The sequence below is a fragment of the Archocentrus centrarchus genome, chromosome 18 (assembly GCF_007364275.1).
Source record: "Archocentrus centrarchus isolate MPI-CPG fArcCen1 chromosome 18, fArcCen1, whole genome shotgun sequence".
NCBI classification, from domain to species: Eukaryota; Metazoa; Chordata; class Actinopteri; order Cichliformes; family Cichlidae; genus Archocentrus; species Archocentrus centrarchus.
Window position 1 is genome coordinate 20769841 of NC_044363.1, and position 26924 is coordinate 20796764.

A 26924-nucleotide genomic window follows, 5' to 3' on the forward strand; every position below is an offset into this window, starting at 1 on the left:
AGGTTTATTTTGTTCCTAAGAAAAACTGGCGACGTGTCTCAACTGGAATATTCAAAAAAGAAAACTTGGATGAGAACACAATGTCACACAATAATATTTCATTCTTTTGTGTTGTTGTTGTTTTCAGACACAGAATTAACCAGAATTAAGAAGAAATGCTCTGTTTTCCCAATTAGTTTAGTTTAAGTCAACAAGCCTATAATGACACTGGTGCCCATGTGAAACGGTGCTCCACACTAGATAAACACCATAGAGCGGTATTATGATAGCTGTGTATTGTCAATTTCACACACACACACACACACACACACAGCCAGAGTATGGCTGAATGGTCACAAAGAGAGGGAAGGTGATCTGGAGCTCCCAGAAGGCAGAACAGCAGAGATACAGGACAGCTACAGGTATCTAGTTATCCCACAGAACAAGGGGAGCCATGATAAAGATGAAGGTCAGCCACAGCCAAATACCTCCAGAAGGTAAGACAGGTGCTGAGAAGCCAGCTGAACAGTAGGAATAAGATCCAAGTCAATGTCACTGATATCAAGACATGAAAACGCCTCTCAATGCACAGAGGTCTCCACCTGAAGTCCAGCACCCTGAGACCCTGAGCAACAGAAAGAGAGAGGGGGAGGATTAGAGAGTGTCAGAGCCACAGTCCAGGATAAAACATGGAGCAGAAGATGAGCTGCTCTAAGAATACCTCAGGCAGCTGAAGACAGGTGGTGATGAGGAACAGGAAGAGGAGGAACTGCTTGGACAACCCAGACAATTCATAGGATATATCGATGACAGATGAAGTGGCTGACATCAAGAAATCCTGGCGAGAAAAGGCCGTCTTAACAGACAGCACAGATGCTCTGATCATGGCAACACCAGAATAGGCCCTAAGCACCAGATCCATCAAGACAGGAGTCTACCACAGCCAACAGGACCCAAGCTGCAGACTGTGCAAAGGTGGACCGCAGACAGTCTAACACATAATGGCACGATTTAAGATCCAAGTTGGGACCACATTACCCTGAGAGGCACACAACCAAGTAGCTGGAAGAGGGTACAGGAACATCTGTGCCACATGTGGTCTAGGAGTCCCCAAGTCCTGATGGGCAACACCACCAAAGATGGTTGAGAACAGCAGGGTTGAGGTCCTGTTGGACATCAAGTTACAGACAGAAAAGCAGCTGTAAACATAAAGGGGATGATCAGGCTGTACTTATTTTTGATAAGGCCCTATTAAAAATATAAAATAAAAAGAATAACAGCAGTAGCAGAAAAAGCTGTTATAGAATATTGTTTCTGTCACTAATTTTTAAGTTAACTTTTTTTGTGTGCCGTCGATACGTCAAATTTCGTGTTCCTACCTCAAAATCGGAACTATTTGTAAGGTCGGAACTAAAATGTGTGGTTCTTGTTTCTCATGCACACATGCAGCCCGTCCTCAGTTGCTAAGTAACCTCTGCAGGGGGCGGCTGCTGGATGCGGACAGATTAGCTGCAGCGAAGCGAGCCGCGCGTCTTCAGACGGCAAACTGACCGGACTTTGAGAAGAAGTAGGATGGACGAGGGCACCGAGCTGTCTCTGACCATCGCTCAGATCGTCCAGCGGCTCAGAGGAAGCCATCTACACTCTCAGATAGAGAGACAAGCCAAAGTGAGTGACCTAGCATGTGGCTAACGATGCGCAGCAACACCCAGGTCACATCATTTCTAACAATGTGGAGCATTTATTTCTCCCTGACCCAAGTGTTTTTTTTAGGAGTGTTTACATCAACCTGACATAAAACTGGAGTCTCTGAAAGAGGACGTCCGCAGTTTTCTCAAAACATCAGGTAGCCAAGTGCAAGAAGTCTCTCCTATTATAGGCACACAGAATGAAGCTATGCTTTTCTGTCTGTTTAGTGCTAATAACATATTTTTACATATTTTCCAGGCTGGGAAAAAAAGCTGCAGAATGCAGTGTACAGAGAGCTGCACATGTAAGTGACCTTTGATGTGAAGCTGTCCATGCATGAAGAAGCGCAGGCCATCACTTGTTTGCACACACCCAGGGTTTTCTTGCATGCATGAAATTATGACAACTAACAAAGAGGTTTTGGCCTTCCGCATCTGTTGTGCAAATAAGTGATTTCTGATGTTTCTGATGTTTTTGATGTGCAGTGTATTTGTTTATATTGGGAAATAGATTTTAGCTGACAGGATTTATGAAGGGCTTATATATAAGATGAAGAAATGACCAGTTTTTCAAGTATCTTTAGGACTGTGTTATTGTATCTACATTATCATCAGTCCAGTCCTTTTTGGCCACTTCAAATATCTGCCTTCCTGGCCAGATCGCTCTTAACAAAGACATTTTCAATGTCAGTGACAGTTTTTACCCTGATAAATAAAGAATACATCAACCTCCAATCACTTTGCCACAAAGTGATTGGAGCTTCTACCTGTGACAGGAATGGTGTTTCTTACTCAAAATGACTTGATATTATTCACAAGAGATATGATGATATATGTTTCACAGATTATGGGCCAAAAAGTCATTTAAAACCGTTTAAATACAGCAAGTCATTTTTTGGCAAATACTGGAAATCACTTTTTGGCAGGTGATCACTTTTTGGCACAACACCCCCAAAAGGAAATCACCAGGATTGTAATTAACAAAAGTTTTTTTTTTTTTTTTTTTAGTTGGGTTTAATTTGCTCAAGCATGAAATTATTTTTGTTTAGGATGTTTCGAAGTCATTCAAAGTAAATTTTATGTCATGTATGATTTAAGTATTGTGCTGTAAAAGCTCACCATCTTCACAGGAATTCTGTCCCTGTGTAATGTTCACATTTAATTTAACCATTTCTATATAAAATTTTGGCTTTTCCCACAAAGAAAAATTACCAGGATGATAAGATCATTAAAAAAAATTTTTTTGAGATGTTTCTAATTTGCTTCAGCATAAAACTGTTATTTTTTTTTAAATCAATTAGCCCAAAATAAGAGGAAAATGCATATACCGCTATTAAGTAAGCAATTTTTTTTCTTGCCCTCCGAAGACATTCTGGCCTGTCTGTAGTGGAAAATCATCCAGGCCTGTGACAGAATTAGTTTAACCATTGTTTTTAAAAGTGTGTTTCACTTCCTCAAGCTTCAAATGAATTTTAAGATGGTAAGAAACAAACTTCTGTAACGTCAGGTAACACAAACTCCATGCGGGGCAGTCATGCTTATGCGTGTACTCACTCATCAAAGGCTCACTGTGAGCCAGGAAAAGCTCTGCTTTCATAAGTTAAATAATGATAAGCTCTCAAAAAAGACACTTGGATGTATGAAAACCCTCTGGGAGGATCTCTGTGCATTTCAGCAACTGTTTAGAGGGAAACTGAATGCTTACATATGAGGCAATTTATAAACCTCCCCTCATGATTAGTTTATTCGATATTGTGGAAATTCAAATTTGTTTTGCCTCATAGTAAATTAGGGATGCACCGCCTGTTGTGCGCATCGGTTTTTGTGCTGGTTAAATGTTCAGCGGTGCTCAGAGCAGTTCTTATTCCCCGTCACAAAAGTAGGAATATATAAAAACAAACAAAATAAACAAAATTATTGGTATGCGCTGTTTCCCAAATTCTATATTTCAACGTTGGTATCTCTGATAGCAAGCAGTACGTGTGATGCACGACACTCTGTCTTCATCATCCATACACTCATCATGGGCGTGAATATCATGGTAATTTTGGGCTTTTAATGATTTCTTTGAACTGTTTTTTCCAGGGTGGAATGATTGTACAGTATATATCTTTAATGGCTTTAAAAAAAAAGAATCTGGCACACAAGTTTGAATTATTATTATTTTTTTGGGATTGTTCCTAATCCACACAGGGTCAAAATTATACTTACTGTGTCTTTTAACTTGGCAAGGCCATTGATGTCATTAGTGATCATGATTGACTACAACTGGTAGTTTCTCTTTGCAGCATGAAAGTGATTTGTTTGACAGCACTCACTGGATTGACTAATACTCAGAACAATGGGAAAGTCCAGGGAACTCTGTGAAGATCTAAGAAGGAAAATTGTAGATTTAAACAAGTTGGGAAGGTCTCTTGGAGCCATTTCTAAACAACTGCAGATTCCAGATCATCAGTTCAAAGAATTGTACGTAAGGATAAGTTATTCAAATATGTCACCACTTTGCCAAAATCTGAAAAAAAGACCCAAACTGTCACCCTCAGAGGGAGAGGGAACAACTCAGGACCCACCAAGGCTCGAGCCTGCTGTGAACTGAATACTCTTGGAGCACCACCATCACTCTCCAGTGAGTTTTACATCGACACGGACTGAGAGGGTGCGGACCAAGAAAGAAGCTTGACTGAAATTTGCAGCCGCCCGCATGGACAAGCCAAATGTTGTCTGGAGAAAAGTTTTATGGTCAGACTGAGCTATTTGTCCACAATGACTATGTATGTTTGGAGGAGTAAAGCTGAGGCTTTCAAACCTAAGAACACTGTACCAGCTGTCAAACACTGTGCTGGTAGCATCATGCTCTTGGGGCTGTTTTGCTGTCATAGGTACTGGTACACTACCTTTCCAAAGCCCCAACCCTATTGAAAATTTGTGGACTATGCTTAAAAGCCAGGTCTGTGCCAGGAAACTGACCAATTTAAATGAACCCTACCAATTCTGCCAAGATGAGTGATCAAATATCCAGCCAGAATTATGCCAGAAGCTTATTGATGGCTGCCAAAAGCATCTGGTTGAGGTGCAACTTTCTGAGGGACATTTAACCAAATATTATTGGCGGTGCATGTATATATTTGAGCCTGTATGAATAATTTTCACCCTGTGTCGATTAGACAAAATACCCCAAAAATTGAAACTTGAGCTCCCAGTTCTTGTTTTTTAAAAGCCTAACATTGCCATGATGAGCATTCATGCTCACGATGAGTGTATGTAAACCTCTGACCACAACTGTAGCTAGCATGACGTCTTGTGCTTGTTACCATATCTATTATGTAACTGCATCTTATATACCTTCTGCCAAATGTCAGTAGGTGCCATTTTAATACAGCTAGATTTCCAGTGGTTTTCTGGCCATGAAACGTGCATTAAATGACGACTGAAAATTGGTCTGCTAAGACTTCATTTTTAACCAGGAACAATTTTGGAGCTGCTAAAACCGTGATTTTTTTTTTTTTTTAATGCAGCTGCCATCTCATTTGACAGCATCACTGTATACCCGTGCTGTCATATCAGCAATATTTGCAAGTGGAATGACTTTGTGAGGCTCTTGAAGAAGAGCGTTCATGTCTATGTCAGCTGCCTGCCTGTAAACTCAGTGTGCTGCTGCCACTGCCTGAGCCAGAGTGAACACAGAGGAAGATGTGCTTGCGGGGCAATAATGGCGACTCTTATCTGTGAAGTGTAACAAAGGTTGTTAAGAATAATGCTGGAGAGAGGACCCAAACACAGAATGCTGAGGCAGGCAAAGTCAACAGCAAGTCTGTATATTGTAGAAGGAGACACGGGTGGGTGCAATTAAGGTGAGGCCAACAGTCACAAAGGAAGGAACTCAATCAGGGAGTCACAGGGAATGCAAACACAAGACATCAAGTCAAGGCAGAGAAAGACACACAAGAAGAAACATTTACTGATATGGAAAGAAACAACAGTTAATGCTACACAGGTGCAAAAACTCACTAAAACCCAACAGTACAACAAGAAAAATAAGTTGCTGCTTTGTTGGCCTTCTTTTTTGTATAGAAAAGGTTGCCAGATAAGTTGGAAACGATGAAAACTTGTGAGTGAGTGGAGGCAGTTTTACTTGCAGAAGCAGAGGGAGAATGGGGTCAGGCCTGTGAATGATGTTATGTAATTCAACATCACTACAACTATGTTGACGTTACAGATTTGTCTCCTTGTTTATATATAAATAAAAACACACAATATAATAACACAATGTAATGGAGGTTTTACATCGTCCAGCCCGATTTTAAGGTATTACAGGCCATTTTCATGTGTTTGCAGAAGTAACTGCAGTCACATACCCCCGTCCCCCCCGTCCCCGCAGCATTATTGGCTTCATATGTTTGCTTTTTTTTAAACACCTAAATTGTAGCTAAAAGAGATTATTACATGCACTTTACAGACTAACAATCCCTCTGCTGTAATCCACATTTATGCACTTTTAAAAATTTTTTTGTAGTTGAAATCTTGATTTCGCTGGAAGCCTTTTTGCTTTTTCAGTAAAAAGCTTTGAAACGTGTGCTGCACTCACTTATCTTTAAGGGCACCGTACTCTCTTTGCTCTCCTTAGGCTCAGTCTGAAACAAGGACTTAATGCTTTTGTTTTAAAGGATGACATGTAACAGTGACTAATGCCTACTTCTCCTGGCCCTATGTGCTCTTGTAGGTGTTTAGATTAGGGTGAATGTTGTTTAACGCTCTGTGCCCTTGAATCATTCAGCATGCCCTGAGCAGGCTTAGCGGGAGGAAAAAGATGCGAGAGCATTGTGCATTTGGAGATGTGTTCTGACTCATCTGATCTCTATTAGTGGGGCTGTAATGATGACTGACTGCTTGCCTTTTAAAGGCAAACCTTGATATTTTCCTTTTGTTTGACACTTTCCTTCTTTTAACTGTGTTTCTCTTCAAAATAACACGCTGTTTGTGTCGTTATTGGCTTCATTTTCTCAAAGCTGTCAGTTTTTTGTTAAAAACAGTGGCTTTTGTTGTGTGTCAGCTCTTCCATCATCTTATTGCAGTGCCCCCCCCCCCCACATTTGCTTATTCCAGCCAGCTGCCCCCGAGGCATCCTCCGACTCCCCCAGAGCATCTCAAAGAGCCACTGGCCTACATGCGCAAGGCACAGGTCAGTCTGTCTGCTTTTCTCTCCTCACTTTCTCTGCTTCCCTCTGACGCTTAGTGTTTTTCTCTGTCAAATTCACTTTTAAATCACTAAAGGTGTGTGTGTGTGTTTCTCTGTTACACAGGCCAGCTGGGAGAACCGTGTCCTCAAAAGCCTGAACAGCATGAGTACAGAGCTTGGAGTGCCTCTGGCTCGCATGGTAGCTAAAACAGTGTCAATCCCAGCCAGCTTGACAGATTTTAGTTCACGCTTTCCTGCAGCATCTTTTCTAGAGGAAAGCTCTTCCAAAATAAATAAATAAATGAAACTGTTCACATAATGCTGCATCGTTTTAACCCTGAGCTCACTGAGCTCTGGGCTGTGGCTAGGCCTGGCATGCAGCTCTTAAACTGATGATGACCAGACTGTGTTGTTTGGAGTGTGTGTATCGGTTTTACTGTTTGCTTCTGCGCTTGTATTTATGACTTATTATTTTGAATGCAGTTCTGATGTGACATTTTTAAGACGGGATGTGCGGCATTTGTTTGTTGAAATCTTCTCCTTCCGCCCGCTCCACAGAGGCCCGCAGCGGAGCAGAAGGAGCTCACCAACAAATGGAACGAGATGGGCACAGATGAACCAGGTCTGAAGACGTTACCCAGGAGATATGGCCCCTTTTATGATAGATTAGTGTTGATGCGTCCGTGCGCTGGTGTATTTATCACCAGCTTAACACATCTCAGAACCAGACCTACCACTTCCATGTTTGCTTTCTAAGCCGTGTTAATGCACCGAAGGCTTCCTTAGGCACCGGGCTCGATTCTGTAACATCTGAGTAGCGCACGGTGTGATTTTTGCAGCACACACGCTGTGATTGTGCTGCCAAGATTCCCCATATAGAACTGAGAATGTGCTATGACTGAAATTTAGTTTAGTGCCCTCTGACTATTGTCAGAGGGCTCATACCTTTTAGTGAACTAACCGCTTTGACTTCAGTGCCAGTGTGCTTACAAAGAACATGCTAATCTTGTGTCCTAACAGCGCTTTTAGTGCTCAGTGGTGTATAATAACATTTAGGATGTGCTGTCCTTCAGCTGTAAACATTTTGGATTGTGACTCCAGAAACTGTCCAGACCCCTTGGTCAGAGCTGCGATAACAAGCACCCCCCCCAAATCCAAAACCTTAATGCAGCCTTGATCTCAGGATGACACGGCATTTGAATTTACTGTCGTGCTCTGAAGACGGTGGACGGAAGTTCCACTTAAAGCTAGGCTCAGCTGCCATGCAGGTTTCCTTTGACTTGCACAGATGTGTTTTCAAGTTGAAGTTGATGAAATGAACTTCACGACTGAATGCGTCTGTTCAGAAATTGCATTTTTTTCACCCCATGTGCGTGTCTCGAGTAGCGCTATTACGTAATCTATTCTAAAGATTGTTTATGTGTTTCTGTCGCTGCAGATTTAAGTCGCTTCAGGCCTGTCTATGCACCGAAAGACTTTCTGGAGGTAAGCACATTCCTTGCTGCTCAGGTTTGTTTGTTAATGAATTTTCAGGACTGAACTTTATATTATATTATAGTTATAAGTGCTGTCTAAACAGGTCTTAATCGGTTTGCGGAACCCCAACCACGATAGCAGCGAGGACATCAGTGCCAGGAGTCACTGGGGGCTCATCCAGGTTCCCCTCAATGTCAGGGACATCCCACAGCTGGTAGGGATCTGTTTTCCTCCCTCGTTTGCTGGGATCATTCACATTTGTGTGTCATAGGGATTTGGGGAAAAAAAGTTCATGTTTATAGCTTAAGAAAAACTGCTGTGATTCAACTAAAACATAGGGGATAGCTGACATCACTCTAATTCTTATGTCTCTAGTTGCCAGTTTAAAGTCTTATTACCCGTGTTCAAACCTCTACACAGAGGTGGAGCTGAATATTACTGATATTCTACATCAGTATCACCCAGAGAGACCTCTTAGGTCAGTGGGGAATGGAGCGCTAATGGTGCACAGAGCAAACTCAGAACAAGGAGAAATAGCTGTTTGTCATTAGCAGTGCAATTCCCCTGACTTCTGAAGTAATTAAATCAAGACTAAAAACCATATTGTTCATCACCTATTTTTTAAGCTTATTAAAATTAAGTTAATAATTAGTTTAAATGTTATTTGTTATTCTTCCACTATTTTATCTATAGACTGTATATATAAAAAAAAAGCAATAAATGTAACCTGTGGGTATAAAATCTGAAGCCAGTGAAGAAGTGCTTTAACCCTGAATTGTTTTTAATGACCAGCAGGGGGCGACTCCTCTGGTTGCAAAAAGAGAGAAATTACGATTCTATAAGAAAATGGCCTTACCGCTAACTTGATTCATTACTTTAGTTAACACTTTTCTGTTAAGTTTGTGGTCTCAACCATTACTTTCAATCTTTATTTAGTACAACAGAATATTGATGCTGTAAATTTTTGTACCACTAAGAGTAAAATACATGAAAAAGCAGGGCATACTTTAGGGCATGGATATTTTGTGATAAATTGATGTTGTATGAACATGCAGGTTCCTGGGTTTCTTAGTCAGATTATCATTCTCATCAAATCTGGTTTGAAAAAACTAAGATCCTGAACTCGAGACCACAGTCCACCTTGGTATGTTATAGTGGCTATGTCCATCTTTCATATACAGTCTGTGGTTTTATAATACTGTGCTAAAGTTTTTAGCTGCCTCCAGTTTCTTTATATTTTGCTTCCAATGAGCCAGTCTTTCTTGTCATTTTTTTAAGTGGTTCTCCAGGCTTTCTGAAGGTGATTCAAAGTTTTTCTTTGGACATTGAGGGATCTTTTCAAACTTGATGGAACTATGAATGCAGAAAACTACCATCAGATTTTTGATCTACAATGCAATACCATCTGGAAAGCATCTGATCGGCAACGGGTTTATTTTTCTTCATGACAATGATCCCAAACACACTGCCAGTGCAGTAAAAACATACCTGAATAGAAAAACACACAGTGGAACACTATCAATCATGGATTGGCCTCCCCAGAGCCTGGATCTCAACATTATTGAAGCAGTGTGGGATCATGTTGACAGAGACCAGAACAAAAGGCAGCCAACATCCAAAGAAGAGCTTTGAATGTCCTTCAAGAAGCCTGGAGAACTATTCCTGAAGACTTCTTAAAGAAATGACAACAAAGCTGCCTCAGAGAGTTCAGACTGTGCTGAAAATAAAGATGGTCACACTGAATATTGACTTTCAACCTTGCTAGAATTGTACAAACTCAGTTTTTGCCTTATATGCTGTATTTCCATGTATGTTTGGACACATTTCAGTAAATCGCTGCACCAAATATATATATATATATATATATATATATATATAATATGTGTGTGTGTATATATATGTGTATATATATATATATATAATAATATGTATATATATTAAAAAAATTAATCAAATTCATTAGAAGCTTTGTAATTAATTAATCGAAATTAATCACATTTTAATATGTAACATGAGAAATATTAATTTAAGTTTAGTTGATGAATGAATCAATATACATAAGCTTAAACTTCAAAATTTAGTTTATTTTCCCACCAGTCTACTACACAGACCAATGAAGGGTGGAAGTGCTCCTGTGATAAGCAAACTCCTGAAATTAAAGTTAAGCATCATAACTGGATAGTTTTATTCAACATTAATGTCTCACTTGTTATAGTTGGAAATTAATCATTCTCTCAGCTGTATTCCTTGATGTTGAAATGTGTTATGCTTGTTTTAACAGCTTATTTTGAATTAAAGACTTAAAATTAAATCACAAAAAGGAGAAAAAGTTCGTTCTCCGTTTAACCAGCTGCTTTTCCACAGCTGTGCTTCACACTCACGGTTGCTAGGCGACATGAGCTACACAGAGATGAGGGCAGGCGACGCTGATATGAAGGCTAGCCGCTCACTTCCAGCCTTTGCAGTCTTCCTGGGCTGCGAAGGACGTGGGCCGGCTCCTTCGAAAGATGCGGCGCCTGAATTTGGACATTGTGCGTCGATATAATCTGTATGCTGGGAACTCGTGCACTGAGAAACGTTCCACGGTGCAAAGTGCGATTAAAATGTGTTAAAATTTTTAATTCGTTAATTTTCTTGTAATTAATTAATCGGAATTAACGCGTTAAAGTCCCACCCCTAATATATATATATATATATATACACACACACACACACACACACACACACACACACACACACACACACACACACACACACACACACACACACACACACACAGATAGATGTCTTAAATTTTTGTATTTATGAATAAAACCATCTTTCCTTGCTTTGAATTAACTTGCATTCTTTGAGTTGAAAGAGGAATAGATTTTAAATCTATTTTGTCTATTCTTTTGTGTTAAACTGTCAGAGGGCAGCCTACACAGAGCTGAACCTGACCAGTGGGCAAATGGGGATTGATGACCATGCACTCATCCATCCAGGTATTACTTCTTTCTTCAAAGCAGAAAAATGAGAAAATTGATATCAGATATTTAACTTGGTAGTTGCCGTGTCCTGAGGGAGATGTTGATACTATGAACATAAACTGTGTTATTCAAAGTATAACAATAACATACTGGTTGGTTGTGTAGTAGTTTCATTTTATGGTATACATATGTGAGAGTGCCATCAATCTTTTCATGTAACACTCAGAAAAAGACCTTTTGTCCTATAAAATACATGATTTGTAGGTGAGCTTGGATCTGAATAATTACAATTATCAGCAGCTTTTTAATACCAGACCTAAACACATTTCTGGTTGTGATAAAGAAAGAATACGCTGCAATAAATGTGTTTACCTAATGAACAGAAGGCTTTAGTGGTCTATAAACTCCAGAGGCCTCATATCAGTCTGTGTTCCTTGCTTGTGCCACACGGGCTGTCTGGGATTTCTCAAATATCCCCACGAAGGCCAGTTATTGACATTGTTACATTTTGGTGTTCAGGCTTTAAATAGAATCCACCATGTCTGTGTTTGTAAATGGAATAGCGAGCGCTGCTGATGGATCTGTTATCTCTTTCTCGTTCCTGTGCAGACTTGTTTGAAAACGAGTATGTTCAGATTGGGAAAAAAGGTCAGTGTTGCGTTCTTGTTTTTATCTTTTTTGTGAAAATGGTTTGTTGTGTTCTGTTTTTTCACTGAGGTATCGCACATAAATCCACATCCTTTTACTCAAGAATCATTTTGAAATGCACCATTTTTTTTTTGTTTTTTGTTTTTTTGAAGGGAAAGAAAATTATTTTCATTGAATATAACAGGAGAGTTTGCATGTTCTCCTTGTGTCTGTGTGGGATTCCTCCCACAGTCCAAAGACATGCAGTAACTGGGGTTAGGTTAATTGGTCATTCTAAATTTGCCCATAGGTGTGAATGAGAGTGTGAAAGGTTGTCTGTCTCTCTGTGTTGGCCCTGCAACAGGCTGGCGACCTGTACAGGGTGTACCCTGCCTCTCGCCCCATGACAGCTGGGATAGGCTCCAGCCCCCCTGAACAGGACAAGTGGAAGAGGATGGATGGATGGATGGATGAATATAACATGAATAAAACAACAACAAAACAAGGAAATTAGCTGCAAATGCCAGGCTGTGTCTATACATTCCTCTACATTAAGTACAAATACAAGATGTAGCACCTTGTGTCCAATCAGAGGAAACCAGGAATGTCATTACTTCATCATTATCTAAGACTTCCGAAGGATAACTTCAAAAAAGAGACAGAAACGTAAGGCTGCGGCCGCAGCCTTGATGAGCAGTCAGTCTTGTTTCTAATTTTTGTATTTAAGAGTCTTTTTCTAGAAATCTTTTTCAAAAATAATCTAATTATATCCTCTGTGACCTATTTATAAAAACCCAAAATAGGCACAGGTGTAACAAGTCAGCATTTGCGGTGCAGAGAAAGTACTGGGAAGTATTTGTGTGACTCAGTGAATGACCGCCGCCTCTAGACAGAAGCAGGAGCATTCATCATTAACAGAAATTGACGTCAGTGTCGGTCATTAACGAATGCTCCTCTTAACCCTCTTAGGTGGTGTGATTGGTGAGACGGATTCTTTAACTGTTAACTCGTTGCTCCGTGTAAACACCACCTATATTATGGGTGAAATCGGACATCAGTCGACAAGAGTCTGACAAACACAGGCTGTATTTTATTTACACAGGCGTATAGCCTCTGTCCACTATTTTACCCTTTTGTGTTGGTGCCTCAGCTGTAACTTGTGTTCCAGACAAAGTAATAAGTGCGCTCAGACAGGAAATTTAGGAGGTAAGGAGCGTGTTCGTTTATGTTATGACTGGCCAGCACCTTAAGTTAAGGGCTGTGTGTTTTTGGCTCCTGTCACAACAGAGATTTAGGGCAGAACGGGGAAGTTGAAGAGATTGTTTCCAGCATGTGCCTGAGTGATTTTCTTGGAAAGTTTTGCAATAATTATGGGAGCATCTTTGTTATGATTTTTATCGATGTTTATAATTTACATTTTTAGAGGGAAAAACAACTCTCCACACTCATTTTTTTTAAATTGACATTTTTGTACTGCTTATCATCAATAAATCAATAAATGTTGAATGTTTGAACGCCTCGTCTCTCTGAAAAGAACACGGCAGCACAGCTTAGGTTTGCAAAGTTGGATCTGAGCAAACCACAGGACTTCTGGAATGATGCCCGTTGGACAGTCAGGACCATAGTAGAGATGTTTGGCTGTAATGCACAGCACTACGTTTGGAGGAAACCAAACAGCACATCAGCACAAACACCTTGTACTAACTGTCAAGCCCCGTGGTAAACGGGTGATGATTTGGGCTTGTTTTGCAGCCACAGGACCTGGTCACCGTGTAGTTATTGAGTTGACCACAAACTCCTCTGTATACCAAAGTATTCTAGAGTCAAATGTGAAGCCATCTGTCCAAAATTGCAAGAGGGCAATGATCCCAAGCATAGCAGCAAATCTATAACAGAAAAAAGAAGAATGAAAGTGCTGCAGTTGCCCGGTCTAAGTCCAGACTTTAGCTCGATTGAAATGCTGTGGTTGGTCTTTAAGAGAGCCGTGCATAAACAAAGAGTCGGCCAAAATCCCTCCACAGCGATGTGGGAGACTGACAGAGATACACAGAAAACAATTACTTCAAATTATTACTGCTAAAAGTAAAAGTGGTTCTACAAGCTACTGAATCATGGGGTGTATATAGTTTTTCACACACTGCTTCTGTATTTTGGCTCAGTTTTTGTTAAATAAATAACAGCATGGTGTAATTTTTCATGTGTTGTTGATCAGAAGTTGTATTTAAACTATTTTAGAACCTGGTAAAGACCAGATGATTCTTTAAATTATATCCTGGTGTGTTAAACGTCAGGATATTACTCTAACTGTTATCACAAAGACTGACTGGGTGCACTGATTTGAATATTGGTCTGTTTTATTAAAGATCCAACTCCTGTGTAAAAGAAGAATATGCCACTTAAAATTCTTGCTTGGTGGATATCACTATTAGTTATTATTTCTTGTCTTCATCTGTCATTTAGTCTATCAAATGTTAAAAACGTGGAGAAAAAAAAAACTGACACATGAACAAAGCAGATTTTGTAATATTGTCTGTTTAATGGTCCCCCAAACATTTCATTTGAATAATTAATCTGGGGAAAAATCATCAGGGTTTAGAAGCAGATCTTTTTCACTTCATGAGTTAGTTAGAGAAGTCCCACATTTTTTGAAATAGACTCTTTGAGTGAAAAGAATGGCCAACAGATGTGCTGCGCACCTCTTCCATTCTCTGTTTTGTCTCCATCTCTCTTGTGCAGTGGTTATGGAGCACGATAGTGCAGCAGCACAGCAGTACAGCAGGCAGGGCTGCCCCACCGGGCTCCGGGCAGACCTGTGGGCCCTCATTCTTAATGCCACAAACCAGCCACAGGTATAGTATGCTGTACACACACACACACACACACACACACACACACACACACACACACACACACACACACACACACACACACACACACACACACACACACGTGGCTGAGTTGCACTCTGGTGGCCACCGTCAGCTGTCAGTGTTTGTTGTAAACCAGCCGTGCACACACAGCTGCACTGATTCCCAAAGGGCATGTTTACTGCAAGATGAATGTTTCAGCTGCATCCATATTCACACTTAGTGGTTTGGAAGTGTGTGTGTGTGTGTGTGTGGGGGGGGTGCTGGGCCTCAGGTGTATTCGTTTCCCTGGAGAATCACGCCTGGATTAAAGATTTTGTGTCCTTTGAGCTACACTGCGTGGTAAAAAAAAAAAAAAAACATATGACACACCAGCGGAACTCTAATTTCTACAGTACATAATGTGTGTTTTTGCTACAGTGCTATTTATCAGCTCACTGTGGCTGTTTTGCACAAATGTTGGCATAATCAGATGCTGGCGATGTAGCACAGTTAGCCCAAACAGTGTGACTGCCTGTCTGTGTGGCAGAGGCCTGTGTAAACGCTGGAATCCAGTCTTGTGTTGCAGCCAAGTTGAAAAAAACAATGCTTGTGATTAGGAGATTGATTGGTTAGGTAGAGCTATGTGGGCAAGCCTGCTGACGTCTGGAGAGTGTTAGCGTGGCTCTGGATACCACAAGGGCAAACACATTAAACAGTCACAGTTGGCCAGTGACAGACAGAATTAATGTGGCTGGTGCAAAATTGTCTGCATTGTGTATATCATGAATAAGATTTACCTTTCAGTACTTCTAATATGAAATGGTAATCTCTAGAGTCAAATGACCTTGGGTAATACTTTAATAAATGTTAAATACTCAGCTGGCCACAACCTCATTTTGAAAACATTTGGGATGCTGTGTAAATAAATGTGAAGAATAATGCTACGTGCAAAATCATTTAAAACCTATATTTAACTGAAAAAGGATACAAATTAACATTTTAGCTTATTGTTAATGTAAAAACAATGCTGATTTTGAGTTTGGTAACAGCAGCACGTTTCAATAAAGTTGGGGAAAAAAAACCCTGGAAAAAAACTGGAAAAGTTTATTACTGAAAAAAAAAAACAAAAAAAAAAAACACCCCCTGCAGATCATCTTCCCACCTAATTAGGTTTATTGGCAGCCAGCCAGTCTGTGAGAAATAAAGTTCAAGACTCAACAATTAAGTGTGAAGAATTTGGGAATTTTATTGTCTGTGTACACAAGGGACAACACCACATCCACAAATGCAAATTAAAACTCAAGCTAAGTAGAGTTATGTAGTAGCTATGTCTCCTGTGGACCCAAGTTCACTTACGGCCCTGTTTACATGACAACGTTTCCAGTGGAAACTGTGTCATTTTGAAAAGTGAGTTTACACAGAGACGTTTCAGAAACTCCACTCTGGAGCCCGTTTCCAAAAGGTATCATTTTCACGCCGTTCTTGGGTAAACGGGAGGCTAAAATGCATCAAAACGGTGCCGTTTTTATTTTGAAACAGTGTCGCGTAAACGGGGCCTAAGGTGGACTGAAGATGGTGAAGGTAAATTGGAACGCCGTAGTAGAAGTAGTGGTCCGACCAATCAAAATCCTTATTGGAAATCATGGATGGTGTGTTCTCCAGGCAAAGGGAAAATGGGCACCACCATCAGCACAGTTCAAAAAACTAACATCTGTGATGGCATGGAGGGGCATTAGTGAACATGGCATGGGTAACTTGCACGGATGTGAAGGTACCATTAATGCTGAGATAGGCACAGGCCACTTCATTAGGCACACCTCTTCAACTGCTCTGTAATGCAAGTATCTAATCAGCCAAGCACATGGCAGTACCTCAGTGCATTTAGGCGTGTAGGCATAGTCAAGACGACGTTCTGAGGTTCAAACTGAGCATCAGAATGGGGAAGAAAGGCAATTTAAGTGACTTTGAACGTGGCATGGTTGTTGGTGGCAGACTGGGTGGTCTGTTTCAGAAACTGCTGATCTACTGGGATTATCCCACAGAACCATCTCTAGGGTTTTACAGGGAATGGTCTGAAGAAGAGAAAATATCCAGTGAGCGGCATTTCTCTTGGTGAAAATGTTCTGCTGATGCCAGAGGTCAGAGGAGACTGGCCAGAAGACAACATTAACTCCACAGTCGCCAGATCTCAGTCCAGTAAGAGCACCTTTGGGATGTGCAGCTGACGAATCTGCAGCAACTGTGTGATGCTGTCGTGTCAATACGGACCAAAACCTTTGAGGAATGTTTCCAGCACCTTGTTGAATCTGTGCCATGAAGAATTATGGTAGATATTATAAAGTGTGTTGCGTCACACAGTTTGCCATTTTACACACCATCAAACCTGTTTTAACAGGGCAGTATGCTTATATAGTGGAATTTCTTTTCTTTTTTTTTTTTAATCTTTCATTTCTAAACTTTTGCCAGTCAGTGCATTCGTACACTGTATGGAGTACCGTCTGAGTTCAGATCTATTTTACTCTAAGACACTAACTTGGAAAGTGAACTGCCGTGATACCAGTGAGATATATACAAACTTGAAGTGTTTCAGCAGAACTTTTTTGAGCTCACTTTCACTGATGCTGTCCATATTACCACAGTGGTTTCGCTGTCCTCCCTCAGCTGTCAAAATGACAGAAACGTCTGTTTTTGCTCTCACATCCACAGTGCTGATCGTTCCTTATGTGTCTCAGCTGTCTCAGAGGACATTTCCATCATCCCGTCCGCCCTGTAGCTCCTTCTTTGGTTCATTTATGATGAGCTGTCTCAAACCGGAGGCGCATTTGATTTTAACCATGTGGTCGGAAACACGACACCCCTCCATGAAGCCTGCTGTCGTCACAGGCAGTGAAAATACATAGTTCATTTAGCAGGATCTGTTAAGAGAGTGATGTATGTTTTAAATAATAAATGGAAGTAAAACCTTCCCATTGCATACTATATTTATTAACAAAAAGATTTTAAAAAATGCATAAGGAGATTAACCCTAACAAACCAAACCTTATGTCAGTAGTGTGATTTATGTATTCTGGATGTTAAAGATCGCTGTCATAAAGCATGTTGGCTCTCTGCTGTTTCAGGATGCGATGTATTATGAACAGTTAAAAGCAGGAGTCATACAATATGACCTGCTGGTGGACAATCTCATCTATAAGGTAAGCTGTCACTGTGCTCATCAGTTTTCTCTAACATTATTATTTTACTTATTTTGAAATCATTTCAATTTCAAAACGTCCCGTTCGACAGGATGTGAAGCTCACCGCCAGTAATGACGACTACTACTTTGTGTTTGAAGATTTCCTCTATCAGGTGAGTTTCTCTTCTCTTGGTTTACTCACCACACCGGGAGTTTGTTTCAATAAATGGCGTGACCCCGGCTCAAATATTGATCGAGCGTTTGTTTGGAACTTGTTATCGTTCAGCATTTCAACATGGTTAAAACTTTTGTATCTATTGACATACTTCTTACTTCTATCAACAAAGAGAAAGTTATGCAAACTGCTTATCAATTTAGTACACTTATTTTGTTGTACAGTTCATTTGTTTAAATGGTTTCAGATTAAACAAAGTCACTGTTGTGTCTTCTAAATTCCTGTGAGATAAGAGCTTCTACGTCACTCGGGAACTGATTGCCCTCAATGTTTAAACTCGTGTTAACTCACTGTCACTTAATAGCAACGGTCATCTTTATCTGCCTTACTTATTCAGCCCAGATGCAGATATGACCTCTTATTAATAGCTACTCTGGCACTCACTGCTCTGTTTCCCTTTAGCGCTCAGCTGATAAATACTTCGATATACTCAGCAACCGGTTTATTCAGCGGCTGTTTGCCTGTCATGCTACTTCATGGCGAAACGATGAGCACACAGGTGTAACAATAGCAAGGCTGCGGTATTCTTGTCAATGTTGACTAATGGTAAACTCACTAGGCACTGAAAGAATCCACATATTATTCTTGAACAGCTACGCAAGCAGAAAGCAGTCATTGAAAACACACGAGTACAATTTCCCAGAAATGTTATGCCATATTATGGTTGCTTGGGGTTTGTTTAATAAAGGAGTCAAATATATTTAAAGAATAGAAATGTAGAAAAGTGGCGAGGTGTACATCTCATTGCTCCCCACTACAAAACGGCATACAGCGCAGTACAAACGTTTTGAGCCACCCTTCATTTCTTTAGATTTTGGAAACAATTTTTTAAAGTGGTCTTGAGCAACAGTTTTCCAGGCTTTCTGAAAGTCTTTCAAAGTTTTCCTTTGGACATTGGCTACTTTTTCACTTATTTCCAGTCTAGTCCTTGTACCTGACCATTTTCAGAGGACTGTTTGTTTGTTAAACCACTTAACACTTAGCTTAAAAAAGGCACCTATCTCTGTTGTGTCTACAAATAACAGACAACATGGCAAAGAAGCAAATTTAAATTGTATTTTTGTATCTAATTTGTTACTAGCAGCGCGTCGCAAAAACGCAATTTATTCCCATTTCTGTAGTTGAATCTGCAAAAAATGTCAAAGATAACACAGTTTTACGGGCACAAAATGGTATTTTTATACCGTCAAGGTGATTCCCAAAGAGATATTAGTCAAAAATGTGGTCATATCTCCCAGAGCATGGTGTGCAGTGTGTCCTTAAAAATTTTAGGAAACCGGACAAGTGAAGAAGTGTCAAGCCTAAAAGACTAGAGTGGCTGTCAAGAAGCCATTCTTAAAGAAAATTTCCAATTTCTGGTTCAAATCACTATCGGTGTGTACCGAGGTGATCCGGAGAGAGGTACAACAGTGAGTATACATCCAGTAACATCAGATTTTGATCTACCGTGCAATACCATCTGGAAAGCATCTAATTGGCATTGAGTTTATTTTTCACCATGACAATGATCCCAAACACACTGCCAATCCATTAAAAGCATACCTGGATAGAAAAACACACAATGGAACACTATCTGTCATGGATAGGCCTCCCCAGAGCCTGGAACTCCACATTATTGAAGCATTTTTAAAGAGAACAGAACAAAAGGCAGCCAACATCCAAAGAAGGGCTTTGAATGTCCTTCAAGAAGCCTGGAGATCTATTCCTGAAGACTTCTTAAAGACATGACAGGAAGCTGCCTCAGAGAGTTCAGACTGTGCTGAAGAGTAAAGGTGGTCACACCAAATATGGACGCTCAAGCTCGTTAAAATTGTACAAACTCGTTGCACCTATTTCCCATTTTCTTGACAAAATATAAAGAAGTGACATGCGGTTCAAGACTTTTGCACAGTACCCAGTGACTTTTAAGCTTGTTAGAATTGTACAAACAGCCTTATAGGTTGTATTTCCATGAATGTCTGCACACGTTTCAATAAATCGCTGCTCCAAATTTCCCATTTTCCAAGCAAAGTATACAGAAGTGAGACTTTTGCACAACTATATGTCCAGAAGAATGCACCTCTGGTCTTTTGGATAAATATATATTCAGATGTGATGTGATATCCTAAAAGTAATTAAATTAACATTTAATATAAAAATCTCATTGTGTTAAACTCAGTTTGGGTGCTTTCTTTCTTTCTTTTTTTTAAAAAATGTTTTAGTCCCAGAATTTCCACCACATCATTACTTTAACGCTCTCATGTTAGCCAAACTCTTGTTTGGGATGCAACAGGTCTGTGTTGAGCAGAATGGAGTTTAAGATACAAAAAAATGTCCCCATATGAGGACGTAGGGTCTCAGGAGGTTAAATTGAATTTGCTTATACTTCTAGACATGTTGTCAGGTCAGCGTAGCCTACTTTCTTGTGATTTTTAACGATGGATAAAATGCATTTGGATTAGATCTGGGAAATTGTCTCACATCATATCTGACATCCCATCAACTAATCTTAAAGGTCAAGTTGAAGACAACCCATGATTTGCTGTAAGTCCTCGTGTGCCATCAGTCTCGAGTTAATTGTGTGAATTGCTGGTGGTTTCATCTTTTCTGTACAGATGATTATTCCCACCCTGATGCAATTCAGCTTAAGTGGCCAGGGGAAATTAAATCTGTTCTCAGAAATATACAGAAGTTAGACTGTAATGGAAAGATTTCCCACTTATCTGGTGCTTTTGTGAAACAAGCAGCCACTTAAGGCTCAGTGACTGCCTGCTTCAGTACATCCTGAAACCCTGACTCCAGATGCGCTGCTTTAATACATTTCTTTCCCAAGAGGAATCAGGGCCACTCAAGGCCATCACCAGCACAGAGCAGATAAGAGTATTAACTGCTGTCTGTTTTATCCCCTGTTGACAGGCAGGGATACTGTTACATATTAGGAATATATCACATATACATCCCTCATGAAATTTAAGCATTGCAAACCTTAAATCCACTATCTGTTACCCTCATTTTTTAATCAGTTTGTGAAAATGTGCATGACTGTGTGTGCGTGCAGACGCAGTGTTTAACTCCAACACTGTGGTCTCCCAGGTGTTGTTGTGTTTCTCCCGGGACACGGCTGTCTTGGAGCACTTCAAATACAACAGTGCCACGCCCCCCAAGTCATACATCCATGGTGAGATTACGTGCCGAGGACAAATACACTCAGACACGCATCACATCATCGCACGAGGCCAGAGGAGTGCCTCTTCACACGTAGAACATGGGTTCACGTGGGTTTTTCCTGGCTCAAGATGGGTCTTGGGACAGGGGGTGAACACACCTGCTCAGTAAACACAATTAGTACAGATAAAGTTAAGAGTCTGTGTCATTGTATTTAACAAAAGTCTGTGTTTTCCAAAAAATTATACCCCACTGAAAAACAACTAGTTTAAAACTTTTTTTTTTTAATAATCCTGGTGATTTTCCTTTTCTGGAAAGTCAGAATCTCTTTGGTAGGCACAAAAAAATTGAAATGAGAGGTCAGCCAGATATCAACGTTATTGCTTCTCTGTCTTACAGGGAAAGCAGGAGATGAGGAGTGTGCTGTTGTTTATCCACCCAATGGTGAGCCTTAATATTGTTTTTATATGTTCTGATAGTGTTATTTCTCTGCTGAGCACTATTTCATGTAGCAGGCCAAACATTTATTAAGTGCTTAACTGAATGAATAAAAAGTGAGGAACTGAAGACAGGGATTCAAAGATGTACTTGTAGTAAAGATAACTGTGATAATTAAAAGTGAAAATTTGATGTCATGCTAAAAATGCACATATGAGTCACTGCAGCCTCAGCTTATCTACATGTTAAGTTTGTGTAAAGTTAGATGACTTTGCTAATGGGATTCACTTTCCTGTGGCTATGACTGCTGCTCTCACACACTGGGAGAGACTGCAAACCTGCCAACTTAGACCGAGTAACATACACACATGCAGTTGAGGGAATTTAATTTCAATTCAGTTTTATTTATATAACGCCAAATTACAACAAACAGCCGTCTCAAGGCGCTTTGTGTTGTGGGTAAAGACCCTACAATAATACAGAGAGGCACTGGAGAACAGATGAACTATTGAGGACTGTTGGAAATGATTGTCTGCCCCTGCTGCTGCTGGGGTTAGGTTAATTGGCTACTCTAAATTGCCCATAGGTGTGACTGAGAGCGTGAATGTCAGTGTGGATGTTGTCTGTCTCTCTGTGTTGGCCCTGCGACAGGCTGGCGACCTGTACAGGGTGTACCCTGCCTCTCGCTCTATGTCAGCTGGGATAGGCTCCAGCTGTGTCCAGTGGTCGCCAGATTGTTGCTGCCTCTTACTGTGACTGAGGCCTAGGGTGAATGTGTTAACCACTACACCATGGAGCCACTACCTGCAGTTTACTGCTGTATGTAGCTTTGTGACATGCGTGTACAAACTGAGTACTGTGTTTAGGAGTTTAGCAATGATGTGATCATGCTGATTTAGCCAAGTTTTTGTTTTTTACTGTTTGTTTTATTAGGGACTGTAGTGAAATGCAAGTACTTTTGGATGCGTAAATGTCCTTAAATACTTTGTCAGTGTTATACATTCTGGTAATGGTGTGTATTCTTATTCATATGCCGGCTGTAATCACCCTGCACCTTCCTGGCTCACATTACCCCCGTGTCTAACCTCTCAATCCATGAAAGTAAAGATTGACTGGAGGCATTTGTTTATAATATTATTGTCACTGTGAATTATTTTATCCACGTTTAATCGTAGATTATAACTCTTATATTGTGACAGCCCTAACAGAAGACAGCAGTATAGAATTTAAAATAGTTCTTCACACATTCAGACAAGTTAAAGTTTTACCTGGACTCTAAAGTAAATATCGCTTATTACACAACAGATGTTTATATGTGAGAAATGCACTGACTTGCATATCTCTTTTGAACAGGTGTGATTCCTTTTCATGGGTTTTCAATGTATGGTGAGTATGTTTGTGATAATGAGTGGCACTCTTGCTGCTTTTCTAGAAGCATCCAGACCAAGCAGGATGTGACAGGGAGTGTGTATTTGAATTTGTCCCACAGTTGCACCGTTGTGTTTCTTGTACAATGAGCCTTCTAAACTGTACAACGTATTCAGGGAAATGTACATCCGATACTTCTTCAGACTGCACTCCATCTCTTCCCATCCCTCGGTAAGATTTTGTGTTTGCTAAATGTCAACATCCGAATGTTCTCTTCTTCTGCCTTAATGTGTGTACTTGATATGGTTTCTCATGTGCTCCTGCAGGGTATACTGTCTTTGTGCCTGCAGTTCGAGCGGCTGCTTCAGACCCACCTGCCTCAGCTCTTCTACCATCTGCGAGAGATTGGGGTGCAGCCGTGAGTAGCCTGCACACTGCACACTGTGGTCTGTGTATCTCACCAGGAAGGTGTGGTACCAATGCAACTGAGTGATTAGCTTAGCCAGAGATAATGTGACAGAGGTACACATTCTGCTACTTGTATTACTTGTCTGTAATCTGCACATCTTTCCTTAAAGAACCCCCCCCCCCCCCCCAAAAAAAAAGAAACAAAACCAAACACACTAAAATGTATATGTCTATGGTTTATAAATTTCTGAGCACAGCTACAGGTGCAAAAATGCCTTTTGTTCATAAAGATAAACCTCCGGCATTTATAAGCTTTATTAAAGTGTTTCCCCTTAATCATACATTCAGTGTCAGTTCCTTTATGTAGCATCACAAGCGGCCATAAAAGATGGGGCTTCACATTTATTCACTTCGTGGTCTAGTGTTGCTATCCTTTCCCGTTTGGGTCATTCAGTTGTTTGGCTGTTCATGTGGTGTAAAGGCTTATAGCTATCAGCTGCTGCCATCTAGTGTTGAAATCTGAAATCACAGTTTTATTACAGATTCAGGGATCCTTTGAAAAACTTTGATTATTATAGTACAGAATCTTAGGTGGGGTTGCATTTTAATATGTCGGATTTGTAGAATTGTAGTCATAAAATCGCTTTACAGACACACGTTTTTGTGTCCAGGTTGCGTATAGCCTTTAAGTGGATGGTACGAGCCTTTTCTGGCTACCTTTCCACTGATCAGCTGCTTCTTCTTTGGGACCGAATCCTTGGATATGATTCACTGGAGGTAGTTGCAGGTAAACAACGATTATATGCTTGTCTCATCTTTGTTTTTCTATTGTAATCTCCTCCCTGTGTGCCTCTGATTATTTCTTCCTAACCAACTCTTGCCCTCCTCTTCCAGTTCTAGCAGCTGCCGTATTTGCCTTCCGGGCTGAGAACCTGATGGAAGTGACGTCGCTGGCTTCAGCGGAGGTACATGTGTCTGCTATATTAGACTTCTGCTTGTGTGTGTGTGTGTGTGTGTGTGTATGCATTTGAAACTTTTGACTCCTGTACCTGTCCTCCTCACATACTCCTGGAAGGCTGTAAATAGCCTCCGATGACCAGTCAGAACCCTCGCCCCCTTACCCCACCCACAAGCCCACCAACTTCTACCTCCATATCCCAGCAGCACTTGAAAGGAGACTCTGTCATTAATTCTAGTTACTGTTGGAGGTGTCCCGATGAAGGTCAGCTGCAGAATCATCCTCATGGCTTTGAATTTAGTGATGCTGATTTGTCAAATAAACTGCTAAAAGACTGATTCGTGCAGCCTGTGGTGGCTCCTGCGCTGTCACTCGTGTTGTACTGTTACTCTAAATGCAATTCTTGTGCATGTCTGTACTGTACACTCCGTCCACTCCCTGAAACCAGGAGTAGACTACAGTGACTTCCATCCTTCTACCTCCCCCCTCTTGAGGGTGAGGGTGGGCTTCAACTATAATATGATGCATGAGACCGGAACTATTTGCTTGCTCATTTACCACCTGCCCCAGCAGAGACAAGATATCATAACACACTGCTCCTTATCTTATATTTAGAACCTCAGGCCCTGCATTGAAATAGTAAACCACCTCTCTAAACATGATAGGGTCCCTAAATTTAATCTTCCACCGATTCCCAAAAGGACAGGGTGGGGAACGGTGTTCTCTTAAGCATGGATTGTCGCTTCCCAAGGATCCTGCATCATCATTATTATGTGTGTTAGATCTGTTATTATTTTTTTTCAAAACTCCAAATGTGTCTCTCGAGAAGGGGTTGGAGGTGTGTGTGTGTATGCTTTACACAGGTGAGATTAGGAATGAGGTCAGGAATCTGACTGTACTTGTGTTTTCTTTGACAAACTCACTGCAGGCTGTCCTCGCTGACCTTTCAACTCTGAAGGTCATGCCACTCATCCAGATTTTTCTATTTGCCACCGCCGTGTGAGGAACGCTGAGACGACAGCGTGGGCCGTGGTACGTGCACACCAACGGGAGGATAAAGTGCCACTTTGCTATGCCACAACCACTCTAACGTGACTAATCATCCAATTAACAAACAGTTACAGTCCACACTACATCTTGCACTTCATCCCGAGGACGAGGTCAAAGCCACCTTTAGCATGTATGCGCCGTAAAATGTAAATATGATATTATTAGATGCTATACAGTGTGTAAGCATAGATTACCAACCAGTAAAGGCTAAGCTCGCCTCCTTAAGCCATATGCTCTGCAGGGAAGAAGGCGTACACGGGCAGCAGTGGTTGGATCAGCTCATTAGGAGACGTGTTGCACGAAGCAGCGATTGTATTGCGAGCGCGAATAACAGAGATTTCTCCAAGCTTGGCTAATGAAACGTTAATTAGCGCATGCAATTTATTCTGCTCTGTGGCTCCTGCTTGTTATGACGCTATTAAACAATGCTGTTGCAGATGAATGATGAGACTGGGAAGCCCCAGTCTGCACTTGCATGTTGAAAGAAAGCCACAAAGTGAGTTACACTGTTGCTCATACACAGTAATTAGAAGCTGCCGTGTACATACACGGTTTATGGTATAAGGAAGGAAATGCAAATCACTGCACCCTTAAGAGACGTTTAGCACCTTCAGTGCCAGTATTTAATTTACATCAATCATTTTATGATCATTTTATTATTGTATTTAAATTTTAAATAATATATTTAATTACTGGATGTATTCTCTTAATGTATTCACTTGATTAATTCAGTCAAATCCAAAACCGGATTTGACTGAATTTTACTTTTACCAAATACGTTTACATCTTTGGTAAAAGTATGTTCTGCCAGTCAGTGTCGAGGTCATGTTTTTGGTGTTGCTCTGCATCCCCAAAATAACACAGTTTTCAAATAAAATCACATTTTGGTGAGCTGCTTCCTCTGTTATTCTATAAAATCATGAATCACATCAACCTCAGTGGGGCTTAGGGTTAGAGCTTTCCTGCTCATTAATAGAGCATTCCTCTGGGTTTTGTGCCGAGTTAAATATTTGGACATGCCGTACTGTCACATGGAAGCTCACCATAAGTCATTTTCAAAAGGGGGCAGAATGGGAAAGTGACCAGGAAGCAGCACCGAGGGACTCGGCCTCCCTCCTCCTACACGTAGCATCTGCTCTCTCTCTCTCTTTGGTTGTTGGCTGCTTTCCTCCCCGCTGCCCCCCCCTCCCTCCACGGGCTCGTATCGAATTATGCTGTTCTTCTCTTTCGTCTCTCGCTCTCCTGGCTTCTGCTGCATCTACCACCTGTTTACTAGGACTCCCACGGCTGGTTCTCTTATCAGTCGTTACACTTCCTTTGGCCCCCACAAGTCTTGTTTCTCCTGACAAGGATTACCTGCTGGTGTAGTTCGCTCACACAGCAG

The 26924-nt window shown here is 40.8% G+C and overlaps 2 protein-coding genes across 4 annotated transcripts in view; both read left to right on the forward strand.

The window, feature by feature from the left end:
• Positions 1-1456: 1456 nt before the first annotated feature.
• tbc1d19 (TBC1 domain family, member 19) lies at positions 1457-26423 on the forward strand. Of its 3 annotated transcripts, none has more exons than XM_030753706.1 (21): positions 1457-1647; positions 1753-1825; positions 1927-1972; positions 6771-6846; positions 6968-7042; positions 7402-7465; positions 8282-8328; positions 8423-8533; positions 11231-11303; positions 11898-11936; positions 14652-14764; positions 17884-17958; positions 18050-18112; positions 21247-21331; positions 21718-21762; positions 23110-23142; positions 23246-23355; positions 23451-23542; positions 24204-24319; positions 24427-24497; positions 25419-26423. In XM_030753706.1, the coding sequence occupies exons 1-21, from the start codon at positions 1552-1554 to the stop codon at positions 25491-25493; spliced, it is 1578 nt and encodes a 525-aa protein (XP_030609566.1). In that variant the 5' UTR covers positions 1457-1551; the 3' UTR covers positions 25494-26423. The 3 variants fall into 3 exon arrangements, with proteins under 3 accessions (XP_030609566.1, XP_030609568.1, XP_030609567.1); XM_030753708.1 differs by lacking the exon at positions 25419-26423 and adding an exon at positions 24608-24762; XM_030753707.1 differs by lacking the exon at positions 11898-11936.
• stim2b (stromal interaction molecule 2b) overlaps positions 24281-26924 on the forward strand; it is a 62989-nt gene continuing 60345 nt past the window's right edge. The window contains exons 1-2 of the mRNA XM_030753704.1: positions 24281-24319; positions 24427-24497. The gene's annotated coding sequence lies outside the window, so the exon portion shown is untranslated. The remainder of the gene's footprint in view (positions 24320-24426; positions 24498-26924) is intronic.